Below are 18,268 nucleotides of genomic sequence, written 5' to 3'. Positions count from 1 at the left end.
ATAAAACTTACAATTCAAATAATCATAAAATTGTAGATTCAAAGTATACATTCGCAATCATTAACCTCTATGCTCTAATGTCTATTTTTTTATTAGTCATTCTTTGGGTGACTAAGAGGCATCAGATACCATCAATTTTGAACAATTCTAGCTAGTACTTACATACTTCCACTCAAACCATTCTACCCACTGGATTAAGAATGCATTTGGGAGTTGACTCTTGAAAGATTAAGAAACGCTTTCTGATATTCCACAGTGAAAAATATTCTATCTCTAGTTGCTACAGATCAATAGACTACCTAATTGTCAAATTCAGATTATTTCACTGCTTTTTCCTGGGCTAATTCTATCTCTAGGCAAACAGTTTTTTCTGTACTTGAATATCCTGTATTTGCTTGAAGATTTTGCATTTAAGAGTCTTTAATTGAGAGAAACCATAGCAATTTCAATGTTTGATCATATACAAAATTGCAAGTGTTTAAATTAGTGTACTAGTACCAAGTTACTTAGTGAAAAATACATGCATCTCTTCTCTAGTAAGACAGCCAATCTGTCCAATATTACTAAATTGCAAGGAAAGAGAAACAGGTTAGCCAAATAATGGTCAGGTATGCTACAAAATTTGCTTCCCAATTTTGGGAAATACCACTAATGTTCTTGTGATACTCAAAACAAATTACAAAAAAATAAAAGAAGCGAACAACCAAATGCTTATTTGGGTACACTTCATGTTTTCTATTTTTAAGGTAAGTTTCAAAAAGTATTTGCATCTTGTATAGGAGTTACTATCATTTTCTGTTTTTAAAAATAAAAAACAAAGAGTGTACCCAAACGAGCACTAAATGGTACCTTTTGACATCAAAAAGTGGGCTTCTATGTTTCTCGCAAAATGCCTTCCAAGGTTGGTTTTAAGAAGTGGCACTCACAACTGCCTTAGCCATGCTGAAAATGTCCAATTTGGCCAGCTCAAACAGTCACTGCATTTCATGTACAAGTGTTCTTCTCATTCTGCTTTGAAGCTTTCTGACAAAACCTGGTAGAAGTGTTTTTGCTGCTTGCCAGAAAACAAGTTAAACAGGAGAGATTATTTGAATTTTTAACCATTCATCATCTCATACCCATGTATGTTCGAATATAGAGTTGAGTAGAGCAACACACACCTTGTTTGAGACAGATGGAGAGATTTTCCCAAGTGCTTGGTCAAAATGTTTTGCATTTATAGTCCATGAAATTACACCTGAACTGCAATCTGAGAGTTTCTCTTCCAGAGCAGCCATGGCTGCTTCATTCATCTGACAATCATTTTAACAGATTAGATAAAACCCAACCACATCCACACCAACAACAAAGAAGAATCCCCCAATTGCCACAAGCATCTAAACATATAAACATAGAAAAAGGGCCAGTTCAAGCCCAAGGCAAGAGATCTAGGGAGAAGTGGACAAACCAGTGCAGAAAGATCAGCCCCACTTAGATTGTTACAAGCCTCTTTCTGTCCTATGGCAATCAAATCCACACTGGCATCTATAGGCTTCTTCCTAGCAAGAGCTTTTAGGATCAACCCACGCTCATCCGGACTAGGCAAAGGCACATAAAGAAGTTTCCCAAACCTACCAGGCCGTAACACGGCACGGTCCATCACCTCAGGTCTGCCAATAGAAATGCTCAACTTGATGAAAAGAAGAAAATGGTCATCATATATATAAATTGAAGAAAATGAACTAATTGCACCTATTTGTGGCACCAATAACAAAAACACCCCGCCGCTGATCTGCACCATCTAACTCTATCAATAGCTGCAATTGATTCAAAAGATGTACATGAGATCCACATCGAATATAAATTATTAATTCAAAAGATAATATGAATAGGTATGCATAAGTGTATTCATGTATTTCCTTCCTGTATTATTTGACCTGGTTTAGAAGCCGCTCAACAACCCATCCCCCTTCCTTCCCACGCTTTGTTGTCAAAGCATCCACCTACAGATAACAAATAAACAAATCCAAAAGTTACAAAGGACATTAACATTAATAACAACCACATCATAGATCCTTCTAACGAAAATGGGTAGAAATATCTCTACAAATTACAGTATTTGTATCAATTGACACCCACCTATTTTTTGTACAAGTTTTATAGTGCATCTAATCCTTTCGCATTCAAGCAATCTCCTTATACCATCCCACTCCTACTAGTCATCTTGTAACAATGAAAATCAGTGGTTGATGTAAGCCAAAAATATCTAATTATTCAACTAGAAATGGTACTTGATTTAAAACTGTTATTTTCCTCTTGACCAGAGGCTGAGAAAGGACAAATCCATATTTTTAGGAATCCATGACTAAACACTTTTCAGGAACATTTTATTCCTGTTTAAGTAAAATTTTCAACTAAAATCTTCAAACCCCACGTTTAACTACTCTTGCAATAAGGAAGATACATGATTTTATTTCATTTTTCCTTTTTCTTTTTGTTAGGACCTAGAAGTAGAGTTTGGAATAAAAGATCTGAAGCTTTAGAGTGGAGCTATCCATTCCAACATGTAAGTGGACCATGTAATTAAATCAGCCAGCCCGTTTCACATAAAGACATTCCCTGAAGTTATAGGAAGATTTGTGAGGGAATTCTAAATTGGAACTGTAGATGGTTCAACATCTACTTTTGAACTCAAGGGACCACTGAGACATCCTGAAAATGAGACAATTGCAATAGTATAAAAGCTAGAATCACCCCAGACTGATATGAAAGTTAGTCTGAAGTGGAGAACAGAATACTCCAATTGCTTATGCAGCACCCTTCTGATGGACCACATGCAGCTGATATGACAGGTGCTGATGTGGTAAGCGTGCATGTGCCAGCTGTGGCAAGTGAGATCTGATTTTCAGTGGCCACCACATCAATATCTGTGCTGATCCAATTGATAATCAGTCGCTAGTGCACAACTCTGCTCTCAAGCTAAGTCAAGAGCTGTGTTCTAGTTCAAGTTATGTTGGGAAATGAACCCTGGAGTTTTGACATTATCATTTTCAATTGGATGCAGTACTTCTATGAGTTAAGTTTCCAAATTGCAAAATGGTAACCATCCAAGTGGTTTGATTTATCTCAAACACATGGATATAGTATGTAACATGTATTCCACCCTTTACATTATTGGGTCACATCTTTAGTGGTTGATTAGTCAATTATTGGGACAGGAGGTAAACACTAAAATCATGTCTCCTTTCAAGGTTGTCTACCCAAGGGAAGGTCTCTAACAAAATTATGACTCAGCAGAGGTTAATCTCTTTATTCAAATGTGAGGAAAGGTACCTAAAACTTTCACCAAACTTAGTTCCAAAGTACATTTTCTATAAATATTAAATCCAAATGTTTCAACCAGAGGCTGTACACAATTTTTTTAGAAATCCCAATCTGTGTGAAAATCACCAAAATATATATATATATATATATATATATATATATATATATATATATATATATATATATATATATATATATATATATATCAGAATGCAATCCAATACATCAGAGGCCAAAAGGTCTAGGAATTCAACTGTCCACATTTGTCATCATAACATTTTGTTTCATCAAATTGAATAATAACAATTATAACACAATAATAATAGAATCAACAACTGTCAAGTAGTAAGAACCTCATACCTCATCAAAAAATAGTATGCATGGAGAACATGTCCTTGCTCGACTAAATAGTGTCCTAACTGCCAGCTCACTTTCTCCAACATATTTATTCAGAAGTTCAGGGCCCTAACCAGTCAGCAAAATTCATGAACTTAAAGATTTTTAAACTTCAAAATAAGGAAAACATGCACAAGACAAACTTCTTCTATCAAAGAAGGCAAAACCTTAATATGTATGAAATTGGCCCCTGCTTCATTTGCAACAGCCTTGGCAATTAGTGTTTTACCACAGCCAGGAGGCCCATAAAGCAAAAATCCTGTCTCTAAATCCACACCAAATTCCTGAAGACACAAATCAAGTTTCAGAATGTAGAAATTGAAACCCATAGTCAGCCATATAGATTCCATAGCAAAGCATGAAGGAAGAAATCTAACAGAATTTATAAATGATGAAAACATTCATATCTTGAGAGTAAACAAAAGGAAAGGAAGATAAAATTAACGCTAAAGCAGCTAAAATCAACCATGAAGCACAACAAAGAGAAAGCTTTGAGTTATTACAACACACATGAATATCAGAAATGTGGTTTCCTTGTGGTTGAGAAGTATCATACATAAACAATCAGGCACTTAAAATTCATGGTATGGAACCTGTTCCAAATTGTAATTCAAATAAATGAAAACACTGTAGGAGACAAGCCATTGACTAAAATCACTTTTATCCAGGGGCAGGACACTACTTGAATCCAGGATGAACTTGTTCTATCTATTGTGGGCAAAGGTCTAGGAGGCTTTGGGCTTTCTGAATATGGGAATGAATAGTCAGGTTTTAGCGTAAGCTGTTAAGATTTTAAGCCTTCAGGTGTTTGGGTAAAATAGCTTGAAGGAAGATATAGGGGGTTGGGGGTGCAGTTGTGAGACATTCAATGCCCGGATGGGACCAAAAAAGAAAAAAGGGCAACCTGTGTGCACAACATGTGGATTGTTAGAAGAAGAAAAATATAGTCCAATGTGCCTTCATTCTTTTTTTACTTCAATAATCAAAGCAAAACACTCAAATTACATCTCAAAACTTTAATCCTATTTGGGCACATGGGACCTTATTATTTTTTTTTTGATAAGCAACAACAGAAAATATATTAGAGAAGGCCGAAAGGCCGCACCGCATACAGGAAGTATACAAAGCAGCCACAAGGCCAAAGAGCCAAAAACAAAAACACCTCACTAGCCCTTATGGGGTCGCAACCCACTCCAAGAAGCCTATAAGCGAAGAGGACTCCTCTTCCCTATACAACTTAGCCCAACTCCACAGACTACTTACAAAAGACTTCTTGAGAGTCTGAATAGCCAAGAGACCCCCTCTAAAGGCTAGCCTATTTCTTTCTTTCCACACCATCCAAAATATACATAACGGAATGGTCTTCCAAATCTTCTTCCTCTTTTTGCCCACAAAAGGACCCCGCCAACAGAACACCGCCTCTTTAACCTTCTCTGGAAACACCCACTGAACCCCAAATAAGGCAAAGACGATATCCCAAAGGGTCCTAGCCACTGTACAGTGTAAAAGAATGTGATTTACATTTTCCTCTTCACAACCACACAAAAAACAACAATTTGGAAGCTGCCAACCACGCCTTTGCAGCCTATCCAATGTAAGAATTTTTTCCCAAGTAGCCTCCCACGCGAAGAAAGCCACTTTGGTTGGGACCTTATCCACCCAAACATTTTTTCCTGGAAAAACACAAGAATTAGGGGCTGCCAGCAGATTGTAAGCTTCCCGAATCCTAAAACTGGCAGAAACCCCGCCTTCCATAGCACACAGTCCTCCTCTGGACTTACTCTGATGTCCGTTAGCAAAAGGAGCAAGTCTTCTATTAGCGCCAGCTCCCAGTCGTTAGAATCTCTAATCAACCTGATATTCCACCCTCCTTGGCCCAGCCTTGGGTCCCACACATCATGCACCAGATCATTACTACACACTGCCAGGGCAAAAATCAGGGGGAATGCATTGGACAGCGCTCCGGTGCCGCACCAATGATCAGTCCAGAACCTGATCTTATTCCCCCTCCCCACCTTGAACTTCATGTTATTCCAGCACCAGCTCTTTTCCTTTAATATCTCCTTCCAAACTCCCACTCCAAAGGGCCCCCGGGCTTCCTTAGATATCCAGCCACACCCCTCCATCCCATACTTCACCCCAATTACCTTCTTCCACAAGACATCCTTCTCAACGGCAAATCTCCAAATCCACTTGCCCAATAAGGCCCTGTTCAATAGCCCCACCCTTCTAATACCAAGGCCCCCTTTCTCCTTTTGAGTACACACCACCTTCCAATTAATTAAATGAATCTTCCTACCCGAATTTCCCCCTCCCCACAAAAAATCTCTTTGTATTTTCTCAAGCCTTTTAGCCACTGACTTAGGCATTCTAAAGATGGACATTTGATAAATAGGAATGCTTGCAAGGGTACTCTTAATCAGGGTGATTCTCCCGCCCTTAGACAAGTATTGTCTTTTCCACCGGGCAAGTCTTCTTCTCATTCTTTCCTCCACCCCATCCCACGTGGACAAGGCTTTGTGCCGGGCCCCAAGGGGCAGCCCCAAGTATTTGACCAGGAAGCTGCCAACTTTGCAGCCTAGCTCCACCGCCATTTCCTCCATATTTTCAATCTCCCCTACTGGTATCAGCTCACTCTTGGCCAGATTGATCCTAAGCCCAGAGGCCGCTTCGAACCACGCCAAAATCCATCCAAGATGCGTTAATTGGTCCTTGTTGGCCTCACAGAAGAGAATAGTATCGTCTGCACAGAGCAGATGTGACACCATAATCTCCGCTTCCCCGCTACCTCTCAGCCTACACCCAGAGATAAAGTTCCCCTGCACTGCCCGCCTTATAAGTGCACTCAGCACTTCCATGCCCAAAATAAAGAGATAGGGAGAGATTGGGTCTCCTTGACGTAGACCCTTAGAGCTGGCGAAGAAGCCTTCTGGGACCTTGTTATGAACTCTTGAAAACAGACTTCAATAATAAAGGAAAATGAAAGAAGAAACAACTAACCAATATAGAGGGAAAACCGGACTTTAATGTGGTCTCTATGGCCATAATAACAGAATATGCAAGTGTGAGCAAAATTGGGGTCCATTGAACCAAATAGAGATATTCCTGCTATATTTTAAGTATGCAAATCCACTCATCACCTCATAACATAGAAAGTCTCACCTGAAAACCTTAACTGCATTAAAGAAATAGGGCCACTTTAATATTATTACAATAAGAAACAAAATCTGATGGTTGCAATTCATTTATGGAAGTCCACATCATTGGATATTTATGGAGTTAAACTATAAAAAAGGAAAAAAGAAAGAAAAAAAAAAACTATGACACTAATTAAGAAGAGTGGAGTTACTTTTATTTAACCTCATTTGCATCTACTTGCTTTCTTTTAGGTCCCAAGAACGAACAACTCTTTGGGACTCAATGCTTCTTCAAATGATTTCCAGATAGCTTGATTAAGTGGCAAAGATTTTTCAGGTTGAAAGCGTACCCTAAGGAATAAATCTACCATGTTTGTTTAGGTCTCACTATTATCAGCTCATACTTCTCATTAGTAACCTTAGCAGAAAACACGTTGCAAACCCTCTACAGCATTTTTTCCACTTCTTTGTTTCATTCCATTTTTAATCTTGTATTGCTTATCCCAAAAGCAACTTTTCCCCTTAAAACAGATGTCATTTTGTGCACAAAGACACACAAACCAAGTTTTTAGAAAAATGAAAAAATTACCTCATAATCCTCAGGGTATTTAATACGCCTAACTATGTAACGGTCAAATTCCTGCCTTAAAAGATCAAGCCCTCCAACATCTTCCCACCTTACATTTGGAATGGTAGAGAATCCTTCTCTTCTAGAAGAGGGCTGAACCATTTTAGCTGCTTCCTGCACATAAGGAACAACTTGCATGATCATCGTATTTAAAAAGAGTGTATAATCAATTTTCTAGAACAGAAATCTTCCTGTTGTTGCAAATATTAGAATTTATTCCAACACACAAAAAAAAAGTATATTAAGTGCCCATCTGCTGCAGCTGAAACTTCTAATGAAGTGTTTTTCTGAAAGATCTATGTAAAGAAGTGATTTCAATTTAACAAGGTACAGAAGTTTAAATTTTGAAACTTCTTTCTGAAAGATGTTCTACAAAAACATCTCACTCCTAACTTTGCTAGTGAGAACTTTTAGGTCTCATTTTATCAGATTTAGAATACTTCAGTCTACAACAAAACAACCTACAGAACTCTTTTAAACATTCAAAAGAGCTTTCAGACAGACGAAATGTTGCACCTAAAGGTTAAGAAATCATTAAAGAAGCACCACATGTGCCTCAACAGCCAATGGCGCAAGTTTAAATCCATGCACAGTTACTTCGAGAGTGAAGAGTCAAAATACCAAAATGAGAACCACATGGTAACCAAACTGGAGCTTCAGTTATACAAGGTAAATGGCAGCAACAATGAATATACAAACTTTTCCCTAATTACTGACAAAGATACCAACAGTCAACTATCAAAAAACATCAAAAGTCATCAATTATGGCACTGTACATCATATAAAAATATATGCATGTCCATAAGGCAGCCTGTAGATTGGTTAGTGAAGAAAATACCCTACATGAAACCCCAAATTAGACTTGTGGACCTCTCCATGAGATAAGCCAGGTTGGTCTTGATAGAATCAGAGAAGCAACACAGGTATAGCATTTGGCTCATTGGTAACTTAGCTTGAGTATTACCTTTGTTAGTTCATTAAATTAAACTAAGAAAATATCCATGTCATTGTAGCAGGTTATTATTTGCTTACAGAATAACAGTACATGTTATTGTAGCAAGTAATTATATGCTTAGAGCCTTCATGCACTACCATAGCAATCAACTGCTAAGAATGCTTTAGCTCGTAAGTGCTTTGGTTCTGTTCTCATTGCTGTATGTTATTGGGAGCTGCTCTTTCTTCAAGGGCTGGGACTAAGAGAAAAATCGAAGAGAGCCTTTGATGATTCTGAATTGGCGGAGCAAGCTTATGTACATGTTTTTGAATTGGGTCAGGGTGCATGAAAGTCTTAACTCGTAGTCATTATTTGATTTCATTGATTGATCGGGTGAAAGTCTTCCACCGCTGCTTAATCAATCACCCTTCAACCAATCTAAAATGAGACCTAACCTTACTACCAATCAATTAAAATGATGACACATTGATGTCGACAAACAAGACAAAGAATTAAAATTTGGGGCTAAAGGCAATTAGAGACAAAAAGAATCATAAAGCAAACATAAAGTATAAAAGCTATAATATAATTTGAAAATATTAGTTCTTTCAAGGTTACCTCAAAATCTGCCATTGTAATGCTAAGTTTTTCCATCTCTTCAGGCAACCATGGCTGCCTCCACCAATCTTCAATATGTTCTTCATCTGTTAGTTCTCTAGACAGCTCAAACTTTCTTCTGTCTATAATTCTCTTCATGGCAAGGTTACCAGCCTTGTTGGCCAGAGCTGCCAAATCAGCTCCAACAAACCCTGGTGTGGACCTAGCTAATTTTGCAAGATCGAAAGTACCCTCAAGTCTAAGATTGCGTGTAATTACTGAAAGAATATCAGCCCTAGCACTTTCATCCGGAACACCTAAAGCAATCTCACGATCAAAACGCCCTGGCCTCCTTAGTGCAGGGTCAACAGCATCAGGCCTATTAGTGGCTCCTATGACAAGAACATAACCAGGTTTGTGATCAGAGATTTCTGATTCTTTATCTCCATCTGCAGGTTGTACAAGTCTGTTGGATTCATCCATGCAAGTCATCAACTGTGTCACAATCCGTCGCTCCATCTCCCTATTTAGGTTTTCTCTTTTTGAGGCAATTGCATCAATTTCATCAATGAAAACAATTGATGGTGCAGTCCTGTATGCTTTTGAGAAAAGCTCCCTAATATTCTCTTCTGATGCACCTGAAATTTTCATCCCATCAAAAAAAAATAATATTAGAACTTTTTAGAAGCTTCTCTATCTTAGAGTTGAGCACATGGATGAAGAACAAAATAATAATTAATTTAAAGAAGGTAAAGCACCTAGCAACAATCAACATTTAAGAAGGGGAAAATATCAAAAGAAACAAAATTCAAAATTAAGTTGTGATTGAAGGCAATTTCCTTCGAACAAAGTGCTCTGAAATAAGATTTTGAAGAATGCTGGCTTTAGGTCCCCTGCCTCCAAACAATCCCCACCCCCACACCCACACACAGAATGCTTAGCTTTACAATTGAAAAACTAACAGTAAAACAAAAATCACACCCAACAAAAATCAGAGTTAACATATACATAGGTGTGTGTAGCTGACAGCCTGACACAAAATGCAGCCACCCTTGTTTTCCTCTTCCCTCTGCTTTCTTTCTATTATCTATTTCTTTCTATGAAAAGAACCATTATAGTCACTATAATTTTCAAAACAGAACTCAACCAAAAACCAAGCACATAACTTTGCCAAAAATGCAACAGCAATTTTCAGTGTGACGCAAAACAGAGCTCGTCAGTGCTAGAAAAAAAAAACCACCAATTGAAAAGAGAAATTAAAACCTGATACACCAGAGACCACCTCAGTCGCTGATATCTTGTAAAATGGAACTTTAGTCTCATTAGCAATGGCATGAGCCAGCTTGGTCTTTCCACAACCAGGCGGCCCGTGCAACAAAATTCCCGCCATTGGGCGTACTCCCAACCAACGAGGCAATTCTGGATAATACAGCGGAACAATCACTTCCATCTTCAACTCCTCCACCACGATTTTCATCCCTCCAAGATCACTAAACATCGGCCCATCCTTTCCACTCACCTCAACACCGGTCGAAACAGAACCCTTCACTTCTTTCTTCGAGCCCTTCCCCAATCCCTTCCCAACTCCACCTCCTTCTACCATACCAATCTTACTCTTCTGCTTATCACCAACCTCCAATTCGATATTCTTGTCTTCAATCAGTCTCGGATTTTCATTTTTGGACTCCACATTTTTCGAAGCCGACTTGGCGTACGTCGCTCGCATCATCTCCTTCATCAAATCACACTCCGGCTCCACCTTCTCCTCATAGATGGCATCTGCATTTTCGGACGTCGACACCGCGCCATCTTCGCTATCACAACTGGAACTCGAACTCGAATTCGAATCCGAATCCGAATCCGAATCTGAAGACGTGGATGGACGTTCCTGATCCCTCTGCATCCTCCGGTAGTGCTCCAATTCCCGACGGACCAATCTCTCTTCGCTCTCATTAATCTTCTTGGGCCTCTTACGAGTGCGGGCGCTGTCACTGAACTCTTGGTTGTCATCATCGAGATTTGAGGTCAAGGGTTCGTTCTTCTTTTTCTTGGTGCTGCGGTGGGGTTGCTGCAATGACTCTAGGGCTTGTTGGACGATTCTGGTGAAAGGCTGGCGCTTCTTGCGACTGTACTCCGGGTATTTCCTGCAGAGATGGTTGATGATGGCGTCTAGGGTTTGGTAGTTGTCTTTGCAAGACTGGAGACGATGAACAAGGACCCGATCGAATCCTATCATCTTTGGCTATTCGGAAACCAAAATCAGTAATGCTATAGAATCAGAAATGGCCAAAGCTAGGGCTTCTTGCTGGAAGCCAAAGGTGTGAATCGTGTGATTGTGTTTCTTATTTCATGTAAGGAAAAGAAAAAACGTATTTAAGTTGGGCCGTCTCTGCTTCGGCGCCCACGGACTTAAGTCTAGAGCCAAGTTAAACGGATTTTTCTCAATAGTACGGTAATTTAAAAAAGTTATGCTTAAATTACTGTAGTAGAAGAAGTTATTACAAATATATGGTAGTTTTTGCCACCTAGGAAAGAGGATTTGCCACTTAGGAGAGAGGAGAGAGGAGAGAGGTTCAGCGGATAATTTTTTTTTTAAACCAAAATCATCTTTAAGGGAAATCGTCTTTTCAAAAGACGAGTTCCATGAAAAAAAATAGTATTTAAAAAAATTCCCGAATACAAAGGAACTCGTCTCTTCAAGAGACGAGTTCCATGAAAAAATATATATATAAAAAAAAAAAAAATTCCTCAAGGTATATATTTAAAAAAATTCCTTAAAAAAAAAAAAAAAAAAAATTCCACAAGGGAAATTCAAGAGACGAGTTTCCCATGGGAATTTTTTTTTTTTTTTAAATATATTTTTTTAAAAAATTCCCAAATTAAAAAAAAAAACAATTCCACAAGGAGAACTCGTCTCTTCAAGAGACGAGTTTCCCATTGGGAAATTTTTTTTTTTTTTTTTTAAATTCCTAAATTAAAAAAAAAAAAAAAAAAAAAAAAAAAAAAAACAATTCCACAATGGGAACTCGTCTCTTCAAGAGACGAGTTTCCCATGGGAAATTTTTTTAAAAAAAAAAAAACTATTTTAAAAAGTAAAAAATAAAAAATAAAAAAAAAAACAATTCCACAAGGGGAACTCGTCTCTTGATGGGAAATTTTTTTTTTTTAAATATTTTTTTTTAAAAAATTCCTAAATTATAAAAAAAAAAAAAAAAAAAAAAAAAAAAAAAAAAATCCCACAAGGGGAACTCCTCTCTTCAAGAGACGAGTTCCCCATGGGAATTTTTTTTTTTTTTTAAATATTTTAAAAAAATTCCTAAATTATAAATAAATAAAAAAAATAAAAAAATAAAATCCCACAAGGGAACTCGTCTCTTGAAGAGACGAGTTCCCCATGGGAAATTCTTTTTTTTTTTAATATTTTTTAAAAAAAAATTCCTAAATTAAAAAAAAAAAAAAAAAAACAATTCCACAAGGGGAACTCGTCTCTTCAAGAGACGAGTTTCCCATGGGAAAATTTTTTTTTTTTTTTTAAACTATTTTTTAAAAAAAAAAATTCCCAAATAAAAAAAAAAAAAAAAACAATTCCACGAGGGGAGCTCGTCTCTTCAAGAGACGAGTTCCCCATGGGAAAAATTTTTTTAAAAAATATTTTTTTAAAAAAAATTCCTAAATTAAAAAAAATAAAATAAAATAAAATAAAATTCCACAAGGGGAACTCGTCTCTTGAAAGAGACGAGTTCCCTTGAAGATTTTTTTCTTTTTTTTTAATTTGGGTATTTTTAAAAAAAAAATTAAAAAAAAAAAAAATTTCCCAGAACTCCTTAGTTCCCTTGTGGAATTTTTTTTTTTTTTTTGGGAATTTTTTTATAAAAAACAAAATTTTTAAAATTTTTTTTTTTTCCCATGGGAACTCAAGAGACGAGTTCCCTTGAAGAATTGTTTTTTTTATTTTTATTTTTATTATTTTTATTTTTTTTAATTTGGGTATTTTAAAAAAAAAAATTAAATAAAATTCCATGGGAACTTGTCTCTTGAAGAGACAAATTCCCTTGTGGAATTGTTTTTTTTTTTTTTTTTTTTTTTAGGAATTTTTTTATAAAAAAATAAAAAAAAAATTTTCCCATGGGAACTCATCTCTTCACTTGTGGAATTGGTTTTTTTTTTTTTTAATTTGGGAACTTTTTTATAAAAAAAAATATTTATAAAAAAAAAAAAAATTCCTATGGGAACTCGTCTCTTCAAGAGACGAGTTCCCTTGTGGAATTGTTTTTTTTTTTTAATTTGGGAATTTTTTAAAAAAAAAAATATTTTTTTTTTCCATGGGAACTCGTCTCTTCAACAGACGAGTTCCCTCGAGGAATTGTTTTTTTTTTTTTTTTTTAAATAATAATTTGGGAATTTTTAAAAAAAATATATATTTTTTTTTCAAGGAACTCGTCTCTTCAAAAGACGAGTTCCCTTGTAAATGGGGAATTTTTTTAAATACTAATTTTTTTTCATGGAACTCGTCTTTTCAAAAGACGAGTTCCATTAAAGATGATTTTGGTTTAAAAAAAAAATTATCCGCTGAACCTCTCTCCTCTCTCCTCTCTCCTCTCTCCTAATTGACAAATCCTCTTTCCTAGGTGGCAGAAACTACCGTATATTTGTAATAACTTCTTCTACTACAGTAATTTAAGCATAACTTTTTTAAATTACCGTACTATTGAGAAAAATCCCAAGTTAAACCGGGTTCACAACAGATTGATCAGCATGCCCTCAACAGGGGCAGCGATGCAGCTTGGGCCGCCGTAACTGGATCGATACCCTCAAATTCGACCCACTCCAAAGACTTATGGCTGCAACTTGGACGTATCCAACACTCTACTCCAACCCATGCCTAACTCGAGGTTGAGGTTGATTTGGGCAATGAGCCAACGTATTAAGGTGAGGTTTGTGTTATAAAAATATCGATTACCGCTAAACTATTTTCGAAACATAATTTAAGTTATAAATTTTGAAAACCGAAACGTTTTAACATGTTTTTAATGATTTAAAATATATTTTAAAAATAATTTTAAATTTTTATACATGGTCTACTTTTAATCATTCTCCATGTTTATATAATTATTTTTTTAAATAATTATAAAAAAAATAAAAACAACTAAAAACAATTAAAAATTATTCTATTAAAATATTTTGCTTTTTATTTTAAAAAAACTATAATATAAAATACTTTTTAGATTGTCAAATATGTTTTTCTATTTTTTAACTTTGAATAAAAAAAATTGTTATTGAAAACCATTATCAAATAAAACCTAAATTTGTATTGTTTATTTATTTTTTAAAACTATATTATTTTTTTTATTATTTTATTTAAAATATAAAAATACAAAAAGGATAATGAAGGGATTTAATATTTTGTCTTTCATGTTTTTATAGTTCACCATTGTTACTTATTTGTTAAAATATTTTTTGAATTATTAAAATATTTTTTGAATTATTAAAATATTTTAAAAATCGATGGAGCTCGCTTCAATCCTTGTCGATAGCATCTCCATTCTAGAGGATCCACACACTAGATTGCATGGGCATTCAATCTTGAACTTGGATTGAAATTTCGGTTTTTATGAGTGAAATATCACCGATATCGAATATCAGACAGCCCCAAAACGGAGGAATTTCAGGAAAATATCGAAAATATCGCTGAAATATGGCAAAATATGGCGACATAAGGTTTGGAACAGTCATGGAGCGACGGGCAGAGCAAAGGGAGAGAATGGAAAAAAATTGCCAAAGGTGATTTTTTCGAGCTTTTTTGAAAATTTTGAAAATTTTCATATTTAAATTTTTGAGGATCCAATGGTCCAAATTTCACCCATGTTTTTATATTATCCTTTTATTTTTGACACTTTTCATATTTATCTCATTAATCCTATTTTTTAAAATTATTATCACTTCACTCTTAATTTTTTTTTTATATATTTATCCTTTCAATTTTATTTAATTTTAATTTTTTTATTTTAGAATATTAAAAATATAATTTTACCCAAAAAAAAAATGTTATTAAGAAAGTTCTAATATTTTATAAATTAATTTGATGAGATAAATTATTAAAATTTTAATTATTTAAATAAATTAATGTTAATAGAAAAAGTTGTTACCATATTTTTAATAAAATTTAGAAATTAAATCTCAAATAAAATATTTTATATAAAGTAATTTAAAATTTCATTTAAAATGTAATAAAACATGTTTTAATAAAAATATTTTAAAAATTTTCAAGTAAATATTGTCTTCAACAAAATGGGCTCCCTTCATCTAACAATATAATGGAATCACATCGATCTTTGTTTTGGTACTAAAGACTATTACAATGTCATATGTATTATATTTATGTATAAATTATTTTTATTCAATAGAATCAAATATTTTTTAACTCAATTATAACTTTATACACTTCCAAAATTCATATTTCTTATTCTTAAAATCTAAGTATTGAATCTACAAATATATCTCTATCTACCGATGTTTTTCTTCTTGATTATATCTATATCAGTCATACTTAGAAAATAACTTAAAAGTATGTATTCTTGTTTATTTTATCATTTTTTTTTTTAGTTTTTTCAAGCATTCTTATGAATTTTGAATAATTTTCGCTCCACCGAATATTTTTTCAATATTTCCGACATATCGTAAAATCAAAGTACCAATATATCCATAATTACATATATCTGTAAAATCGAAGTACCGATATATTCGTAATTACCAATATTTTCATCTTTGATCTTGAATTAAGTAAGATAGGAAGAGGGCAGAGATGGTGGGTATTTATCTTCAAGAAAGGAATATCTCAACCAATAAAACACAAGTCTTACATAGATTGGTTTTGAATTTTCTTTGGTGTCAACTTTTAGAGAATGAATCTGGCACTCAAATCGATTGCATCATTATTTGATCATTCCTCAAAACCAAAATAAATTGATCATCTCCATAAGGAGCTATGCAGTTTTTCCTCAAAAAATTAATGTTAATTCCTTAAGATGTAATTAGTGTTAACCAATTTATTAATGACAAATCATATAAAAATGATAGAATGTAAGCATTATGAAGATGAAGTTAAAACGGAATGTGTAATGGATAAAAATAACAAAAATATGGGTGAAGAAATATCTAGATGATTTGTGAACTTGAGATCCAATCTCTAGCATTGAATATGATGTAATTTGAAAAGAATTTAGTCGCACTTCATTGAAATGAACCCACATTCTTAGTTTGAAGCTTTTCACATGTGCCAGAATAAAATATTTCCAGACATAACTGAACCATTACTAGATCGTCTTCTTTAAAAATGAATGTATCTTTAATGTGCATTTGCAATCTCTTTATAGTTATCATTGTCGATTTTAATTTTTTTTGTATATTTTTTTGGTATATCCGTCAATAATGTATAGATGCATCACCATCTTGGCTGGTGTGAAAAAAAAGTAGATGATGGTACAAGATAAACATGTTTAGTTTCAAATTTAGTTTTATGATCATTTTGTCTCTTTGTCTTCAAATGGTCATATCTCTATCTATCATTTCAATTTCAATTTGTACACTATTTGAAACATTTGACTTCTAACTTCTTAAGCTTCAAAAATATATATATATCTTACCCCAAAAAATTTTAAAAAAGAGGTGTAGAATTCAATTCAAAGTCAAGTATATTGTAATTGCTTCCATTTGAGTTGAATCTTCATTTGAACTTGGAAACGTGACATCAAAATTTATTTCTTCATTGTTTCTTGTTTTCTGACTCTCTTAACATCATTCATTGCTAGTGTTTAATGTCCATGACTGCTCATTTTGCCCTTAGAACTTTTCATGATTTACAAGTCTCAAGTCTCTTATTTATACATGCATGACTTCTTTCATTTCTTTTGTTTAATAATAGCTTTTACACGTAATATTATTTTCATCTTTTAAATTTGAAATTAAACTCAAAATATAATTTACATTCATGATTAGGGTCTTAGCATCATTTTGAGTTAATAAAATGATTTGAACTCTTTATATTTCATAAATCATAGTTCCTATGCGTCATTGGAGCAAGTATTTGAGCTATAATCAATTACTCTCTTGAAACTAAATGTATCTTCGATGAGCATTTGTTGTCTCTTTGTACTTCTCATTGTCGATTTTGATTTTTTTCCTCATACCTCTTCATATATATCTCATATATGATGTACAAATGTCTCACCATCTTGGTCACTGTAAAAAGTAGGTGATAGTACAAAATCAATAGGTTGTTTAGGTTTCAACCCATCATTTCAAAGGTTGAATACCCAATAGTGCAATTAATATAGTTGTTGAAAACAAACTCAGCTTTTGACAAGACATTAGTCTAATTTCTCAACTGATCTTTCACAATGCATCTCAAAAGATTACCAATACTTTAATTGACAACTTCCGCTTGCCCATCAATTCAATGACGAAAATAATTTGAACTTTACACCATGATGATTAATATTTTTTATTGTACCAAAATAGTTAAGTCTGCTTACACGAACTTTAACCAACAAACAAAAAAAAAAAAAGATGTTTCAACTTTTGTAGTATTCTAGGTATCGTTCTCCTGACTTATGAAAATTGTTAATAAATATATAAATTGATTTTTATGAAATAGAGTTAAATAAAAGAAATTAAATTGATAATGGTGTCAATATTGACTTTTAATTCAAATGATTTAGGTCTAAGGCTTTCCACCACGTAACTTTAGGAATTGAAGCTAAAAAGAATAAAAGGATAGTTTGTGGAATTATTGTTTTTTTTTTTGTGTACATTTGGGGAAATAAGATGAAATAATTTTATGTTTATAAATTTAATCCTTCATATTTTTTAATCCAAAAAATGATTATTTTTAATTAAAAAACACTTTTTTTTTTTTAATTTTGTAAAAATAACATCAAATTTTTTTAAAAAGATTTTACATGTAAATAATATTCTTTTTGTAAAGATAATATATATATTTTTTTAATAAAAAATGAGTTGCTTTTAAAGTTCAAGTATGACTGTATGAATGAGCTTAGATTAAATTTTGGATCATTCCATCCATTTTCTTGGGATAAGCCCAAATCGGCGATTTTTTCCGATATATCGGCGGTTTGGGGTTCACCCACATGCCACCTGGGCTACTTGCCCTTTGTTAAATAATATGCAACCCATATATATATACTCAAACTCATTATATAAAGAAAATATAAGAATATTTTAAAGAGCAAATTAATTATAATTATTTTGTAATTA

The 18,268-nt window shown here is 33.9% G+C and overlaps 1 protein-coding gene across 3 annotated transcripts; it reads right to left on the bottom strand.

Annotated features, from left to right (window-relative positions):
• Positions 1–461: 461 nt before the first annotated feature.
• Positions 462–11,348, bottom strand: LOC117918085 (cell division control protein 48 homolog C). 3 transcript variants are annotated; one of them, XM_034834612.1, is made up of 10 exons: positions 10,259–11,348; positions 9,017–9,633; positions 7,426–7,578; positions 3,867–3,983; positions 3,664–3,768; positions 1,917–1,982; positions 1,732–1,796; positions 1,448–1,649; positions 1,161–1,292; positions 462–1,051 (listed from the first exon to the last, which is right to left on the bottom strand). In XM_034834612.1, exons 1-10 carry the CDS (start codon positions 11,229–11,231, stop codon positions 1,004–1,006), a joined length of 2,478 nt encoding a protein of 825 aa, XP_034690503.1. In that variant the 5' UTR covers positions 11,232–11,348; the 3' UTR covers positions 462–1,003. The 3 variants fall into 3 exon arrangements, with proteins under 3 accessions (XP_034690503.1, XP_034690508.1, XP_034690512.1); XM_034834617.1 differs by lacking the exons at positions 462–1,051; positions 1,161–1,292; positions 1,448–1,649 and having other exon boundaries at positions 1,903–1,982; XM_034834621.1 differs by lacking the exons at positions 462–1,051; positions 1,161–1,292; positions 1,448–1,649; positions 1,732–1,796; positions 1,917–1,982 and adding an exon at positions 2,048–2,202.
• Positions 11,349–18,268: the final 6,920 nt, after the last annotated feature.

The sequence above is a fragment of the Vitis riparia genome, chromosome 1 (assembly GCF_004353265.1).
Source record: "Vitis riparia cultivar Riparia Gloire de Montpellier isolate 1030 chromosome 1, EGFV_Vit.rip_1.0, whole genome shotgun sequence".
In the NCBI taxonomy this organism is placed as follows: Eukaryota; Viridiplantae; Streptophyta; class Magnoliopsida; order Vitales; family Vitaceae; genus Vitis; species Vitis riparia.
This window is presented reverse-complemented; position numbering and strand designations above follow the sequence as displayed.

Excerpts from the sequence above, each read along its gene's own strand:
- LOC117918085 (XM_034834612.1), bottom strand. The coding sequence starts at position 11,231 with ATGATAGGATTCGATCGGGTCCTTGTTCATCGTCTCCAGTCTTGCAAA. Across the intron at positions 9,634-10,258 it reads GGTGGTCTCTGGTGTATCAG|GTGCATCAGAAGAGAATATT; the intron begins GTTTTAATTTCT and ends TGAAAATTTCAG. Across the intron at positions 7,579-9,016 it reads TTACAATGGCAGATTTTGAG|GAAGCAGCTAAAATGGTTCA; the intron begins GTAACCTTGAAA and ends CCTTATGTGCAG.